We start from the raw sequence: 14,966 nt of genomic DNA, 5'->3' as shown, positions 1-14,966 counted from the left end.
AATTCTGTAAAAAACTAGTAGAATCTGTGAAAGAGTGTAATATCGTGTCAAACGAATTCTCAACGTTACGCGGACGACTAACACGATTCTGGATATTGAAGGAAAGATCGTGAAAATTTAAATGATTCCGTGAATGCATAAAACTTCATAATCGACTCTAGGAATTGCGGACAACAGATAGTGCCATTAATCAAGTTGAATGAAAAAAGCAGGTCAGCAGTAATTCTCTGAGAATTAGGAGATTTCAAGCTAAGTTTGTTCATGATTGAACCGTGATTAAGATTAATAATAGTCGTTCTTTGTAATCAACCTATCGGTATCTTCCATAAAACAATCAGATTAAATAACTTTTACGCAATTGTTGCATGTTGCATTCAGATTTTCTTCTACTTTCTTCTTAACTCCGTAACGATTGGTTTCTCTGAAATGTTAAGCAATTAAGAGTTCGATGACATGCACGTTGGCTTTGATTTATTTATAAAAAATACATGAATATAGAAGAGAGAAAGATGCATAAATACAGAAGAGTAGAAGATTCATTAAGAGTTATATGATAATGAATGAAAATCGTATGGTTAATGAGTATTAGTTAAATAATTGAGCGTAACATAGCGTCGTTATGAAATATTGTTTATTACCCGCTTATAAACAATGGTCAGTAAAGACTCTAGCGAAATGGCTTTGGTACAATTACAATACTCTGTGAACGCACATTACATTTATCGTGAAAATGTATAAGCCAATTATAATTATAGCGCATTGGTCGATTGTTCGTAATATTATAATAGGTCGCTATGTCGTTGCGCACAAAGAGGTATACTTAATAGAATGCTTATTAATAATTCTACCTGTGAAAAAGTCACAGCTAGTATTATCAACTTAACGTTGATTAATGTGCGACCATTGATTAAGAAAATTGGCATTTTTCGTGCTTTAGCGGCGATAAAGGTTTCATAAAACAGGGGAAACTCTTAAACGTAATCAAGTAAATTCAAGCGTTTTCAAATATTCTTCCACGATGTTCTTAATAATATAAACTTTCCTTTGCAACGTATAGGTGTCGCATTTTCCCGTACGTTTTGTAAAAAAGAATTGCAACTGTTGGTTATTCTTAGAATCGCCCGGCAACGACGTTCTTAAAATACCTAATAGTAAACAATCTTTCAGACGAGCCATTTACTGCGTATGCATGAATTGCATAGCGAGAGGGCCCGTACTGTTTCTCTAGTGTAGTTAAATATATTATAAAAAAATATGAGAAATGTATTACGCGGCCCGTTACCGACTATCGTGTAATCGACGCAAATGTAATCTTCAGACACACGGCTAATTAATATAAGTCGTGAAATGAAAATTGGCACAATTGTCTCGTACGATTAACTAAAGCCTGTGTGTCACCAAAGAACAAAACTCGCAAAATTTTTCAATAAACCTCTATCGTTCGTATCTGACGATCAATCATCCAGTCAACACGATACAGGCACATGAAAAAAAAAAAAAAAAAAAAGAAAAAACTGGAATATTCAATACAGAAATTCGTATCGCTTTTCGAACCTCAATTTCTTAATTATTAAATAGTACGGAGTAGAATTTTCGTGTACTTAACGACGATACGCGATCACCTTTTCTTTTGCATTAAGAAGCATGCACTTTATCGCGCATCTATTCACTAGTTTTCGTTAGTTTTGTTCATTAGACTATCTCCAAGCCGGCTGCCGCTTGTCTATCTAGTATCACAGTCTGTTGTCGTAACGCCGTTCTCCTTGTCGGTGATCTTGAATGTCGGTGATCTTGAATATCGATAAAAGTTTAAAACAGGTATGGCGATGGTTCGCAAAAACCACAATCTTGACAAGTTTTCTGGAAAAATAAAAATTTGAAATTTAAAATCCGCGGTACGAGAGTGGAGAGTTTGAAATTTGAAAATTCCCATTTGAAAATGCCGATGATGTTAATATGGAACAAAGTTGAAAATTTGATATTTAAATATTTGAAAATTTGAATATTCGAGATTCGAAGGTTTAAAATTCGCAGCTTGAAATCGGAAAAATTTAACGGTTTCCACGCCTTCTGCGATGTTATGTGTGATCATCAGCGAGCGACTTGTCTCTAGTTTGTTTTCATCAGGATTTTTTCGACACGCACAAAATGGCCGAGTCCTAACGCAAAGGAAGACGACCAATCGAGTCTGTCGAGTTCATGAAAATTTATTTCCTTCCTTTGCCTCTATCTCCTTCGATCGTTCGATTCCTATCACTGAAGCATATCGCACAGCGAGAAAAATTGATAATGCAGAACTATTTAGCGGCACGTTATCGCCGAGTTCACAACAGAATCAAAGATGTTGGAATATCGGATCTCGGAGGCAAATTTTCCAAAGTACGTTGAACGAACAAATGGGATTTTAATTCTTCCACTAGCAAATCTTCTAATTTTCGTCGATTGTTTCACGATTTTTAGGCCGTCAAAGAAATCAGAATATTATCGTTGTTGCACCGTTTTCCACAATCACTGAGCAAAGTCTCCTTTGTCGGCGCAACAATCGCGGCATTTCCTGACAACCATTACTGGCGAAAATCTCGTCCGTTTAGGTTTTGGACAGTCTGTTTAATCGTCTGTTTACCAGTGATTTATCAGTATCAAGCAACGAAACCAGAGAAGCTGGAAATCCTTAGACGAAACTTAGAGGCATCGACGGAGAGCGATAGAACCGAAGAGGAAGGAGGAAATATTCCACGTGGGTAGAAAGTAATTGGAATGGAAATATTCTCGGAGACGAATAGACTGGAAGAAGGATAGACGAATTATTACGTTTAATTAGAGCAAAGGACTTGAAGGAGACTCCAAATTAGTTAGGATAATTCTGCATATCGAAATACGTTGTTTATATTCGTAATAGTAACTGAAATTCGAAGAAATAACAAGAAATCACGTTAGTTTGTGGATAGTTAGAGAAATAATTGTGTATCGTGTAACGTAATTGAGTTTAGTGTATGTTTCGATACGAGACGTCCGTTAAATTGTTGTTAGTATTAAACTTGACATTATAGGAAAAAAAGTATTTTGATTTGAATTTTTCATTTGTTTTGAAGTATTTTCCCGTGTGTTGCCATGTAAATTAAAAAGTCATAGGATTCGCAGCAATAAGGAAGGCAGTAAGAAAAACGCAAAAATTTATTATAACGAATATTAGTTGACTATGAATTTATTTATAGTACATGTCAAAAAATTATTCGATTTTGATTCACTTTCATTTGATTGTGGTCGGTTGAAATTACTGGAAAGTAGAACTGCCGACCTTATTGCAGCAGTAGTCATTTTCAGTTGATAAAATTGGCAAACTCACTGTTGGATAATCTTTCGTTGGTCCCTGTTCTCCGACAAAACGATAGTACACCGATCTATTTTCTATGAAACTTTTGTAATCGTAACGAGGCGTCGTTGGGACTCTCATTTGCCAGAATGGTTCTCTGAGATTCGCACCCAAATTTAATATATCTCGTTCTCTATAAAAGATACGAATCGGAGCCTGAAAACGAAATCGAAATTTTCAATTTTCATCTTTCTTTATTATTTTTATATTATTATTTTTTTTTAATATGATTTTATGGTATTATAGCTTTCCTGATTGTTAACGTTTTTCACAGTTAATCTTTGTGATGCTACACAGTTAGACAAATAGAGATATGTTTCGCATTTAAAGAAATATTTACAATAGATATCATATAAATAGAGTTAGAAATATGTTTCAGCCTCTAAGTATGTATTATAACATGTTCTTTACTTTGAATTATGTGCATTTTGTACACACTCTACGCATTTAAATGTCCTATATGACCTCACTGTTTATTTATCACTATGCTTGGAATTATCATACATTTATGAGAAATTTAAAGACGCAAGAAGACATAGAATTCGTCCAATATATAAAAATATTTACATAAAATATCCAAATTAGATGAAAGAAGTGGCTGAGTAGCTCTTTTAACTGTGTGCTCAAAGAAATGTAAATTTGCGTGAATATTCTGTTTTCTTATTATCAATTCGTATACCTCTTCTTCTTCTGGCGTTTCTGGTCTGGAAGAATCTGATGTTTGATCCGGTGTGGACGATTCATTGGAAGGTACTAAACTGCAGATTCCACTTGATTCGCTCGCGGTACTCGGCGATATCGGTCCACTAATACCATTCAAAGTTCTCAAACCCTGTTCATATAAATCTTTCGCCCCCACAGAGGTGAAATGGTCAGCTTCCAAACCAGACAGAGGCAGAGCTATAGATAGTGCCATTTTTCACTTCCTCCTTTGATTAGCTTCGAAAATCTTCTTGATTCACTTCAATTATAATGAACTTTCGATTGCTGGAAACCGTTACGACGTTGATCGACAACTAACTGAACGTTTAGTAGATTCTTCTTCGTCTACAATGTTCTTTATTCAATACGTGTGTGTATTCTCTATAATATATTGTACGTGTATACATTACAATGAAATAGTGTGCGAAAGTAAACATGACCTTTCTGATCTTCGGTGGGAATTAGTAATGTATGTCTAATTATAGATAATAATATAGCTGAGTACCGTGTGTTTCTTTGTTATTAATTCTGTTTAATAGACGTTAGTGTATATGATCTTTTACATTGAAATCTTAATATATGGAGAGTTTATTCTTCTATTCCAGAGTTTATACTCTTCGTCGAATGTCCATTTCATTTGCTTGTGTAAATAGTATTTAAAACATTTTTTGGTAGAGTTTATTCCATAACTTAGCATTATTCCTTAATTTTATAGGATGGCACGGTAAAGATGTGGTTATCTTTTACCGACAAAATGCTGATCCTTCGTCGGTAACAATCTGCAGTTTCAGCTATTACCGACGTTAGTTTATTTCTGCTCGTTGTACCAAGAGTGGTAATATGGGAAAGCGTTTCTTTACCGACAGTTGTACATTGGTATAAAAATCGGAGAATAATATCATTCTTCCGTTAAAATATTTCATTTAAATAATGTACTACAATCCAAAATCAAGAATAGGTTGTTCAGAATATTGAATTTTATTTGGAATTTTATAATTTTGACCGACAAATTGGCTAACTCGTCGGTATCATCAATTTTGAACTCGTCCTTTTTGTATATCGGTAATGCAGATTCCTTTGTTTCTTATCCCTTGCCCTTTTAGAAACTGTATTTTACTCATTAGCTACTAGAGGGCTACTGGGATGAAACGTTCCATCCTGATGTCACTTTTTTATTAGTTTATTAATAAAAATAAATTATATCCATTTCATTGACATTAGAGCTTCGTATGATAATTTATAGTAAAATATTTAAGCTATTTTCACAACGTAGAAGTAAAAAATTAACAAAATCCTCCCATGTATGGTTTTCTCGCTAGTGATCGTTAGAAAGCGCAATTCCTATATAAGGATGGTTCATAGAGTATAATTCCGTGGTCCGGAGCTACTCAGGGATGCTTGCGAAAGAAAAAATGTCCAAACCTTAGAAGGTGGTTTCATTTTCAGGGCTCTGCGATTATCCTTTCCAGTTTGGGCACCACCATTTGTACCTGACTACCATCAACCTCTGTTTTCAGACAAAAGGGATGAATGCGAGGGGGTGATGCAAATGCCAGAAACGAAGAGTGCTATCCAGTTTGGTTATAAGTATATTCCTCGAGCACTTTCTGAAATAGGTGCAGCAGAAAACGCCTCGTAGGTCCGAGTCCATACAACCAAATCTCTGAAAGGGGTAGAGAATAACATACTTATCAAAAATCCTAGAAAGGGTGTATATTCATGTACGAAGGTCGATTTTCCCCAGTTGAACGAAAGAAAGAGTCGTCCCGCCAGTATTACATCTTGAGTACTATATCTGTGTAAACTCCAAGCTAAGAATTGATCGTCATAGTAAACTGGGAAAAGAAGTAACTTTCAAAACTGTAGTAGTTTGCCGTCAAACAATGACCACATTTTTGATATTTCTCCGGTCGTTTATTTTTTTTATTGCATATGTTACAAATTTCGAAAAATTCTCCTATCCGTGTACATATTATACAAAGTATAGCGAAATTACATTTTCCTGCAGTACCGACTTGGGACATCGCGTGGGTGTTTCTCGAATGCGCCACTAGAGCATCCGAATGCTTATGCACTTGCAATTCTATTCATTTCTAAATTTCATCATAATTTGCCACAAGATTATTCAAAATGTCTGTCAACCAAACAAAATACCAATACATTTGACAAATGATAGAGCAAAGATTACAAATTGGATACAGATATTTCTCCTTATGGAATTATACTAATTTACCAAATATCTCGGGGACTTTCGATATTTATTCCAACACGCTGGTCCGCGTATCATTATTCACATATTAACGCGAGTCATTTGGAGCAACGTGATTTCCACATATGTCACGCTGGCATAATTATTACGCACGTTACTTTCCGTTCGTACATAATGGCGTGTTCCTTGTACCGGCTTGACCACGTATACCGGGTGTCTGGGTTCGCGCGCGGAACTCCGCGACCCATCCGGTGGCCTTAGCAACGCACATGCGCCCTTCTTGGACTCTCGTCTCTCCAGTTTCTCTCTCCGGATGGTTGGGGATTGGCCCGGAGTAACACCCCCTCATAATGGGTTCACCCGTCCGCGCTGAGCGCGGGAGAGCAGCCGGGAAAGAGACGGAAAGAGGGTTGAAGAGTGTCAGAAGGAGAGGAAACTGGACGAGGAAGCGAGAGAGCGTGAGGATGAAAGACAGGGAGAGACGAGAGGGAAGAGGGCAACGGAAGCCATATTGATTTCCCTATGTTTCCCCGTATTGTTACTATAGCGCCCGGTGAGGGCGCGAGGAGAAGGTAGGTACCACCCTCGTCAACCATCCCGCGCCAACCACCCCTCGACAACCACCCCGTGCAGCCAGCCAGCTCGTGTTCCGTTCTTCCAACCGATGGTCGTCCCGATGAGAGAGAGACTATGTCGGTGGACGAGGATTCCCTTCCCGTCTTTCGTTTCTTTCTCCCGTGTTCACGTTTGCACGCGGCCTTCTGTCTCGCCCACGAGATTTTCTACGCTAGTTTTCTTTTTGTTTCGGTATCGGTTGTTGTTATCGTTGCTCTTGTCACTCCGATTCACGACTTTGTGACTTTTAGAACGCGAATCCTTCGGGCGTTCTGGCACGAATATGGTGGACACGAGAATGTTTTCTACGATTTTTCGTATCCTCGACGTCGGATTGTTTTATTTCAGTTCCTAGGTCTTTTCCTTCAAGTACACGTAACATGGCAAAGCTTATGATAATGAATATAATACGCGCGAACGTTTCCATTTCGTTTATTGCCAACAGCCGTGTTTAGAGGGTGAAGTATCGTTATTTTTAAACCAGTGGAGAAATATTAACAATCTGCCAGGCGATCCGAGATAGTATAGTCGTTCCTTGTTGTTGAGGTTGACTGATAGAGGGACGCGTGGCTGAATTTGTAATAGAAAAATTATATGGATGTAAGTATAAGTGTAAGGGCAGGTATAGTGTATTACAGTATCTCTCAGTATTACATTACAATAGAATATGATAAGGAGTACGTTCATACATTTACAGCAGGTAACGTTGGTGTGTAACTCTGGCTGGAGGTTACAAGAAACAGCGATAAAAATCGACTTATAGCTCTTTTGTATCTGAACCTTGTAACCCAAAACAACATTCGTATTCAAGGGCACAATAACATGGACCTTTCCTTTCTTGATTTTTTTGCTTCACCGGATTCTATTTTCTTCGTCACAGCCGGTATCCAAGTCATGCGTATACAAAAGAAAAGATGTAAAGTTTTTCTTAAAGTAATTACTTCAACATTTATCGATCCGAGTGTATCGTCATCTTCATTTCGATTAAAATTTTCGTACTTGACGAATATAACGAAACCTGAAATAAAAACTGTAGATCTAAAAAAGTTGCTGTACCAGTGAATCGTCTGAAACAACATTTTCGTGCAAGATACTTATACATAAGAATGTTTAGTACAAGAAAATTGGTACGTCAATGGGTTACAGAAGACAAATAGAAGTAGCACGCGTGATAACGATCTTTACGACAGCGTAATCGTGTCGCCCGATGAGCGTACAGCATCCCCTTCTTTCCAACTTTACCTGGTAAATTCGGAAAGCCATAAATGTATCTCGATGTCGCGATACGCTCATCAACGAGTCGTTCGGTTCACTTGGCTCACGAAACGCGATCCACGCGTCGCTTAATATTTCTCTTAATGTCGAAACACCCCAACGCTTGCACGAAAGGTACGCGCAGCACACCTGGGTGGTCCATGCCCGATATCAGCTGCGAAACTTCCCAGACGTCCCGTTTTTCTACACCGCGTCCTTTGCTCTCCTTCGGGAAACGAAACGAAGGGGAGGTAAAGAGGAAGGACAAACAGAGAGAGAGAGAGAGAGAGAGAGACGGAGATAGTGAACCGTGTGGTTGTTACCTAGTGATGCATGGCTCGGTAATAGCTACAATACAACCAGCTTACAAGAGGGGTTCCGTTTCCATCCCGCTCGGCGACTTGAGATTTATTGCTCCCCGGTGGATTGCGGATTCCCAGATTCTCCGGTTTGCCCTTATAAATGACTCCTATTAATTGACCGTGATGCGGGACAGGAAAACAGTGAAACGGAGAAAATGAAATGGGAATAATCGCGGATGAAAATGAATTATATACATATATATAGTCGTTTGGTTATTCGATTCGATGAGAGAAAGAGAGGAATGGGTTAGTAAACGAGAGACGATGGAATCGTTGGTTCTGATCCTGCAGCGATGATTCTCTTGGCGAAGTGTCGTCTCGATGGAGAGAAGCGATTCATCGTGAAACGTAGTCAATTTACCCTGCAAAGTGGCGGACACACGTCGGCGAACCAGGCGACAGGGATTTCGACACGGGTGGGTATTCTGCGTTCGTTTTCTCGGTGCGACGCGGCGCAATCGTGGCCGCCGTCCGGCTTTAAAGTGCCAATCAAGGGATGAAAAAGAGGCGGAAAGGAAGAGAGAGGACGTTCGACGTCTACGAAGCTCGTGCCGCGGCCACGTGTCCGATGTGCGTGAAGAATGAAACCAGACACACCCACCGTGCACGCGAGCGCAGACCCCCGTGACCGTGCGCAGGACCCCATAAATGCGATCTGGCTGGCATTAAAAGCGTGCTAATGCACTTAATGGCGAGTTGCCGTGCGTGCACGAGCCGCTGCGTGAGAACACGCGTGGGCGGGGTAGTTGTCAAAACACACGTGGAAATCGCACGCGTGCCGAGATTTTCGCTCGTTTCTCGTTCATCGAGATCTGTTAGACACGCTACCGTCCATAGGATGCAGGACATTTGAAAATCGCAAAGACAAAACACGACGGGCCCTACTCTTCGTGTTTTATGACGAAGGATCATGAGTGAAATAACAAATCAATTAAAACGAGTTCGTCTGCCTCCATGGTAGATATAGTTAACTCCAATCGAATATGTTTCGTCGAACAAACTAAAATTTGATATTATTACCACGATCCGACGAGACTAGTCTCGACGAGCCGTTCTTCGATCGATCTTGATGTGCAGATCTTTACGAATACGATCTTTTTCGTCTTTTAATTGTCGCAGCTTAATTTAGAATCTTTGCTTATAGACAGAAACGTACACGTACGCGAACCATTCGAAAGCCACTGATATCGCGTTGCCTGCTCAGTAAATTGTTTCTCCATCTCGTTTAACGTCGTTCCATATCCAATTCGAATTTTTAACAGTATAATGAGAGAAACGAATAGCAGTGAAGCCGTGGATTTATGAATACAAATTCATAGCATCTCTTATTCAGCGAGGAAGGATCGGTTGTCGTCGGCCAGGCGCAAGGTGTTCCGACTCGTGAAATTTATGTAAAATCATGCGCGGCCCGGTGGCTGCTAGCCATATGTGGATCCGCAGTAACCGCGTAATAACGTAAGATTGAAGGTCGCGGGGTAACAGGCCATCCGGCGCATTCTCATAACATGTAAAACACCAGGATTACGGGATAATAACGAGCCAAGCGTTCGTGTTTGTAAAGTTTAGCAGAAGCAGGACTATACCATAGCATTCGACCGTCTGTGCGGACATTGGATCGAACAAGAGAGAGATAGATAGACAGAAAGAGGGAGAGAGAGAGAGGGAGAGAAAGAGAGAGAAAGAGAGAAGTTAACTCGCGTATGTAGGTGGCTGAGATAGTCGGATGGTAATGAAACGCTATGGCGGTGAGATCGTAGGGTGTCGGGCCGCGTAATTTCGCAGTTCCAAGATTTGCACCCGAGTGGACAGTGGGGATCTTCTGTCACGGTACACCCCCCGTGGCTTTAATATCGCTTTATTAACCCACTTTGACCGGGCGATGAGCTTCCTCCCCGAGATCCTCGCGACGGACCCGATCGTAACTCGTGTCGCTCGCGTGGAAAAAACAAGCTTTATTACCGTGAACTGCTGGATATTTTAGTTGATTCTCCTTTATGAGAAAACGGTCTGGTGACCTGCAGTTGCCACTTTTAGATCTGAAATTTTTGGCAGTTGTCTCAAGTCCTCGTTCGCCGTATCGTTGCAAAGGTTTGGATGACTTTGCAGGTAGCTACGAACAATGCAGAGAAACATCTCTTTGAGGACCCTCGCGCTCCAACTCATGGAAACCGACTCGTTAACTTCCGATACGTCTGGCCTCGATGAATATTAATTTTTGCATCTTCGTCAGAGAGACGTCTTGAGCCCTGGGTTCGTTGCCCGTACTGTCGTCTGATCCTCTTTGTGACCGTGACGCGCTTTGTACCGGACACCCCGTAGACACGGTGAAGATGTCGCAAATTGGATCGTGTATATAACCGTCCCGGCGCAATATATCGCCGGGAGATCCGGCAATCCCACGAAACAAGGCTCTTGAATCTCCGTACGCCTGACTTACGCGGGAGCCGGCTTAACGGACCAAGCCGGCTTCGTTTGCACAAACGAAGCCACCAGATGTCGATCTGAATATTTCACCCTACCTCCTTGATAAATATCGCTGCTTTTTAATTTCATTTTTGAAGCACCGTGAACACGACACTTTCAACTTTTCTTGTCTCCGATAGTTGTGTTCGCGTTTCTTTCCGTTTTCATGCCCCGTTGACTCGATCAACGCGGCGAATTCGAACGCAACTTTTCCTCTAGTCGAACAGTTCTCGATACGCTACATTACGCCTACGAATACGTTGTCTCGAAGACACGCGGCTTCTTCTAGTTTCCATTCCCCCCGCGTTGTCTCGTTTGCAGGAAAATTCGAACGGAATTCTTCCTACGTTCAAAGGATTTTCGATCTTCCAGATTTCCGCTTATTCGACGTTTTCCACGAGACATTCCAGGCGGCGTCCAAATGACTCGGGATCAGCGAGCGGCGCCGCCAACGTAGGAAAAAAATGTAAATCTGGCGCAAGCCGGGAGGGGGCACCCTTTTAATCCACGAGGAGAAAGAGAGAGAGAGAGAGAGAGAGAGAGAGAGGAACTCCCTAGTCGATAGGCGGGGGATTATCACGAGGTATCATATGGAGCCTCTCGAAAGTGAACGAGAAAAAGCGTAGGAACGAAGCGAAGCGGGTTGAAAGAGAGAGAAAGAGGGACGAAGGAGGAGGGAGCTCGCTGGCAGAGAACCCCATGGTTACCGGCAGACAGAAGTGGGGCTCCCGTGGCGAGAAGCACCGTCAAATCCACCGCAAATGCTCTCGAGTACTTCTTCTTGGTCGGACGTGAGCGCAAGGGCGACCACGAGAGAGCACGTGGTACTTGAACCAGTTGGGGACCACCGAGTGGCTGCCCGAATGTTGCTTGCTTGCGCGTACGATCGGCCAGAGTAACGAGGAAAAAACCGAGCTACCGGAACAGCGAGAAATATATTGCGTTTATTTGTTTTCTTCGTGCCACTTGCTCTTCGTGCGCGACACTCCACGCGATGCCGAGCGACTGGACTCGTAATCGCTTGAAAAACTCGCTATCTCGAATGAACGCGAATTAACGCGAGCGACTTCTCCGCGATAAACGATATTCGCTGGCTTTCTGATTACGGATCCGGACCGAATTTAGTTCTAATGCAAGGGAACGCGAGAAGAATAGATAGCCGATAGTAACACGGTGATACTTGGAACGTTAGCTTGTACTAGATTGGGTTATCGCTGGAGCATCGTTTGGCGAAAACAATTCGAAGAATAGACGAATTGGATAACGTCGGTCCTAAAAGTTGCGGTCCCAATGCAAGGCGGCCCTGTACGTAGCTATATACCGCCAACTTTGACCCTGAAGTTTCGAACAAAGGTATCTCGTATCCATCGCTAGAAATCGTCCGAATAGAATCGATAAAGTGACACGAATTTGCAACTTGGGAAGTATAGAGAATCGCCGAGCACTCGGCCAGTCGCAACCCTGAGTTGCCCGTTGGCCTCGTCGGTTCACGGAGATACAGCTGTGTCTAAGAGTATGCAAATCGCGCGTACGTACACGAATAAACGATAAACACGGTCGTGCGAAGACTCATATACACGCATCGGCGCGTATCGTTCCAACAGAGTCCGCGAGACTCGGCGAGGGTGAGTCGGGGGTTGGAGCCGGTTTGTAACAAAATCAATAGAGGGGTGGCGCGCGAGAGGACACGCGGCGCAGGGATGGGTGGGTGGAGTGGCGGCGGGAGGAAAGACAGAGAGAGAGAGAGTGAGGGAGAGGCCGTGATAGAGCCTCCACGGGGGTGGTTTTCCAGCGCAAGCGCGTTAAAGCCGAGTTAGATGGTGGAGGGCCAGGGGAGGGAAGACAAAACCACCCCGCCGGCTACTCCCACCCTCTGGATGAGGCGACGGACTGCGATGGAGTGCCTCCTCCTCCTCTTTTCTCCTCCTCTACCTACGGGGCTACTCCACCCCCCGTGTCACTGAAGCTCAGGGGTTGTTTGCCCCTTGGAGTGGTAGGTGCTGCCACCGTGCTTGTGGCGGTCAGTCGACGAACTCGCCAGGTTGGAACGCATATCCCGGGCATTTTATTTCCGCGAGGACTGGAGGATGTGCCCGCGTGCAATCCGACGAGGATAATTCGATTCGAGCGGAGAATCGCGGAAGCTTTGGGTTGAGAGACGGTTGGGAATTCTGCAGGCTTTGATTCGATATTCCATCAAGGAGAAACGGGGTACACTAGGTTAGGAGGGATGATCATTTGGTTTCCGCGTTGTGATACGTTTCTGTGTAGATTTTAAGCTTATCATTGACCCATTAAGGATGCAACGTTCCATTTGCAATTTTATTCGATCAATTTACATCATCAAGTTTGGTTTCTAAGTTTGTAGCTAGGAAACGGAATGCCAAGATTCTCATGATATTTTTGTCGTCGTTACGTCTTCTAGCCAGATTCTACGATTTTATGGAACTTGAAGCAGTTGAAGTATTTGTTATATTATGACAAACCAATGCTTGGTTCTCGAGGGGTAAAATAAATCACGTTAGCATCGTCATGGTTGACGTTTAATCTCAGTGCAATTTACTTTTGTTTAGGAAATCAATAAAGTCGAACAAATGGAATTATAAATAAAATTGATGGTTTTATCGCGACGATATGGAACGAAATTTCATCTAAATAGCCTTTAGGAGACGAGTCTATCGCATCTTGTGAATATGAACGTTGGAATCCATAAATTTTACAGGCAATGCGCCTCCGTTTCCGCTATACTTCTCAAAGACAATAACTCTGAGACACCGAGCATTTGGCATCTTTACGTCCCGCTGGAAATGCTATTACACGGTACTAATAAAGTACCATTCTTCCGCCACTCGGTCTATCTCACACCCTTCTCGCCAGATACGCTGGCGCATATTGTCACGCGCTCGCAAGCGTGGCCCTTGCACGCATTATTTCACACGGGGGACCTAGAAAACATATTTACCACCGTCCCGGGGACAAATGCCTTGATTTGTGCCGAAAATCGGCCGAGCCCGAAATCAAGGGTCGCGATAAAAGCATTAGTTGCGCGGCTAAGTGTTTTCCCAACTTGTTCCGACCTTCTCCCTTTTGTACATCCCCTTTCCGTACTTTCTTCCCTGTCGTGACGTTACGTAAACGTTACATCTACGGTATCGACAGCTTGACAACTTTCTTTCACTTTTCTCATCGAGATCGTATGGTCAGAAATTTTCATTTACATCGACGTGTTCGAAAAATTGGCAAGGTTGCTGCAATATGGAGGCAAATCCTAATAATTCGAGCGAGCAAATAGAAATCGGCTGAAAATCAAATACGATACTTTTTCCTACTAGTACGGGCTACAAAAGACACGCTATAAATTCACAGCCGACTAATTTTCGTAGTAATATACCGTTGGTCGTTCGTATATGAAACTTATGTAGGTTTTACAGTGCCTGGAGGAAATTAATTGATTATTAATAATCGCTTGGAAGCAGTGAGAAACGAGACGAAGTACGTACGTCGTCAAAGACCAGTTGAAAACTGGCGATGAAGGCGGGCAGCCGGCAAAGGGGGTGAATGAGAGTGACCTTGACAAAACATCGCGGCCACGGAGCGAAGCCGTTGAGCCGCGAGAACAAAGAGATTCTGTCGTCCTTTGTCAGACCAAGTTCCTATCTCTGTCTCCCCGCGGCTTTCTCTGTTTCTGCCGACTTTTATCTCACTGCCCCTTTCTCTTTCACTTACTTTTATCTATTTCTATTCGCCCCTATCCGTATTATTACACGGCTGTTCTCGTCGTTCGTTTTATCGGCTACTCTGACCGGACTTAGCTACCCTTATTCGCATTTTAATCCCGTGTAGCCGGCCTGTGTCATTTACACTTTCGAAACTTCACTCGTGAACTTGTCCGAAGCGAAATGTTATCTTTCCCCACGAGGTATTCCGGAATCTTTTCAGATTCTGGTCGAAAATCCTAAAATAACAAAAACATGGGTCGCGTGAGCGA

The 14,966-nt window shown here is 42.3% G+C and overlaps 1 protein-coding gene and 2 long non-coding RNA genes across 4 annotated transcripts in view; 2 read left to right on the top strand and 1 right to left on the bottom strand.

Annotated features, from left to right (window-relative positions):
- Positions 1 to 14,966, top strand: part of LOC117154892 (uncharacterized) — a 143,085-nt gene that overhangs the window by 29,937 nt on the left and 98,182 nt on the right. The gene's annotated exons all lie outside the window — the stretch shown is intronic.
- LOC117154893 (uncharacterized) lies at positions 533 to 4,378 on the bottom strand. Of its 2 annotated transcripts, XM_033330288.2 has the most exons (3): positions 4,053 to 4,378; positions 3,347 to 3,529; positions 533 to 1,860 (listed from the first exon to the last, which is right to left on the bottom strand). In XM_033330288.2, the coding sequence occupies exons 1-3, from the start codon at positions 4,287 to 4,289 to the stop codon at positions 1,810 to 1,812; spliced, it is 471 nt and encodes a 156-aa protein (XP_033186179.1). In that variant the 5' UTR covers positions 4,290 to 4,378; the 3' UTR covers positions 533 to 1,809. The 2 variants fall into 2 exon arrangements, with proteins under 2 accessions (XP_033186179.1, XP_033186178.1); XM_033330287.2 differs by lacking the exon at positions 533 to 1,860 and having other exon boundaries at positions 3,174 to 3,529.
- LOC143303360 (uncharacterized) lies at positions 5,452 to 5,935 on the top strand. The gene is made up of 2 exons (XR_013059549.1): positions 5,452 to 5,505; positions 5,593 to 5,935. It is a non-coding gene; the product is annotated as an uncharacterized LOC143303360 (long non-coding RNA).

The sequence above is a fragment of the Bombus vancouverensis genome, chromosome 11 (assembly GCF_051014615.1).
Source record: "Bombus vancouverensis nearcticus chromosome 11, iyBomVanc1_principal, whole genome shotgun sequence".
Taxonomy (NCBI): domain Eukaryota; kingdom Metazoa; phylum Arthropoda; class Insecta; order Hymenoptera; family Apidae; genus Bombus; species Bombus vancouverensis.
Note: the sequence above shows the minus strand (reverse complement) of the source record. Positions and strands in the feature narration are given on the sequence as shown.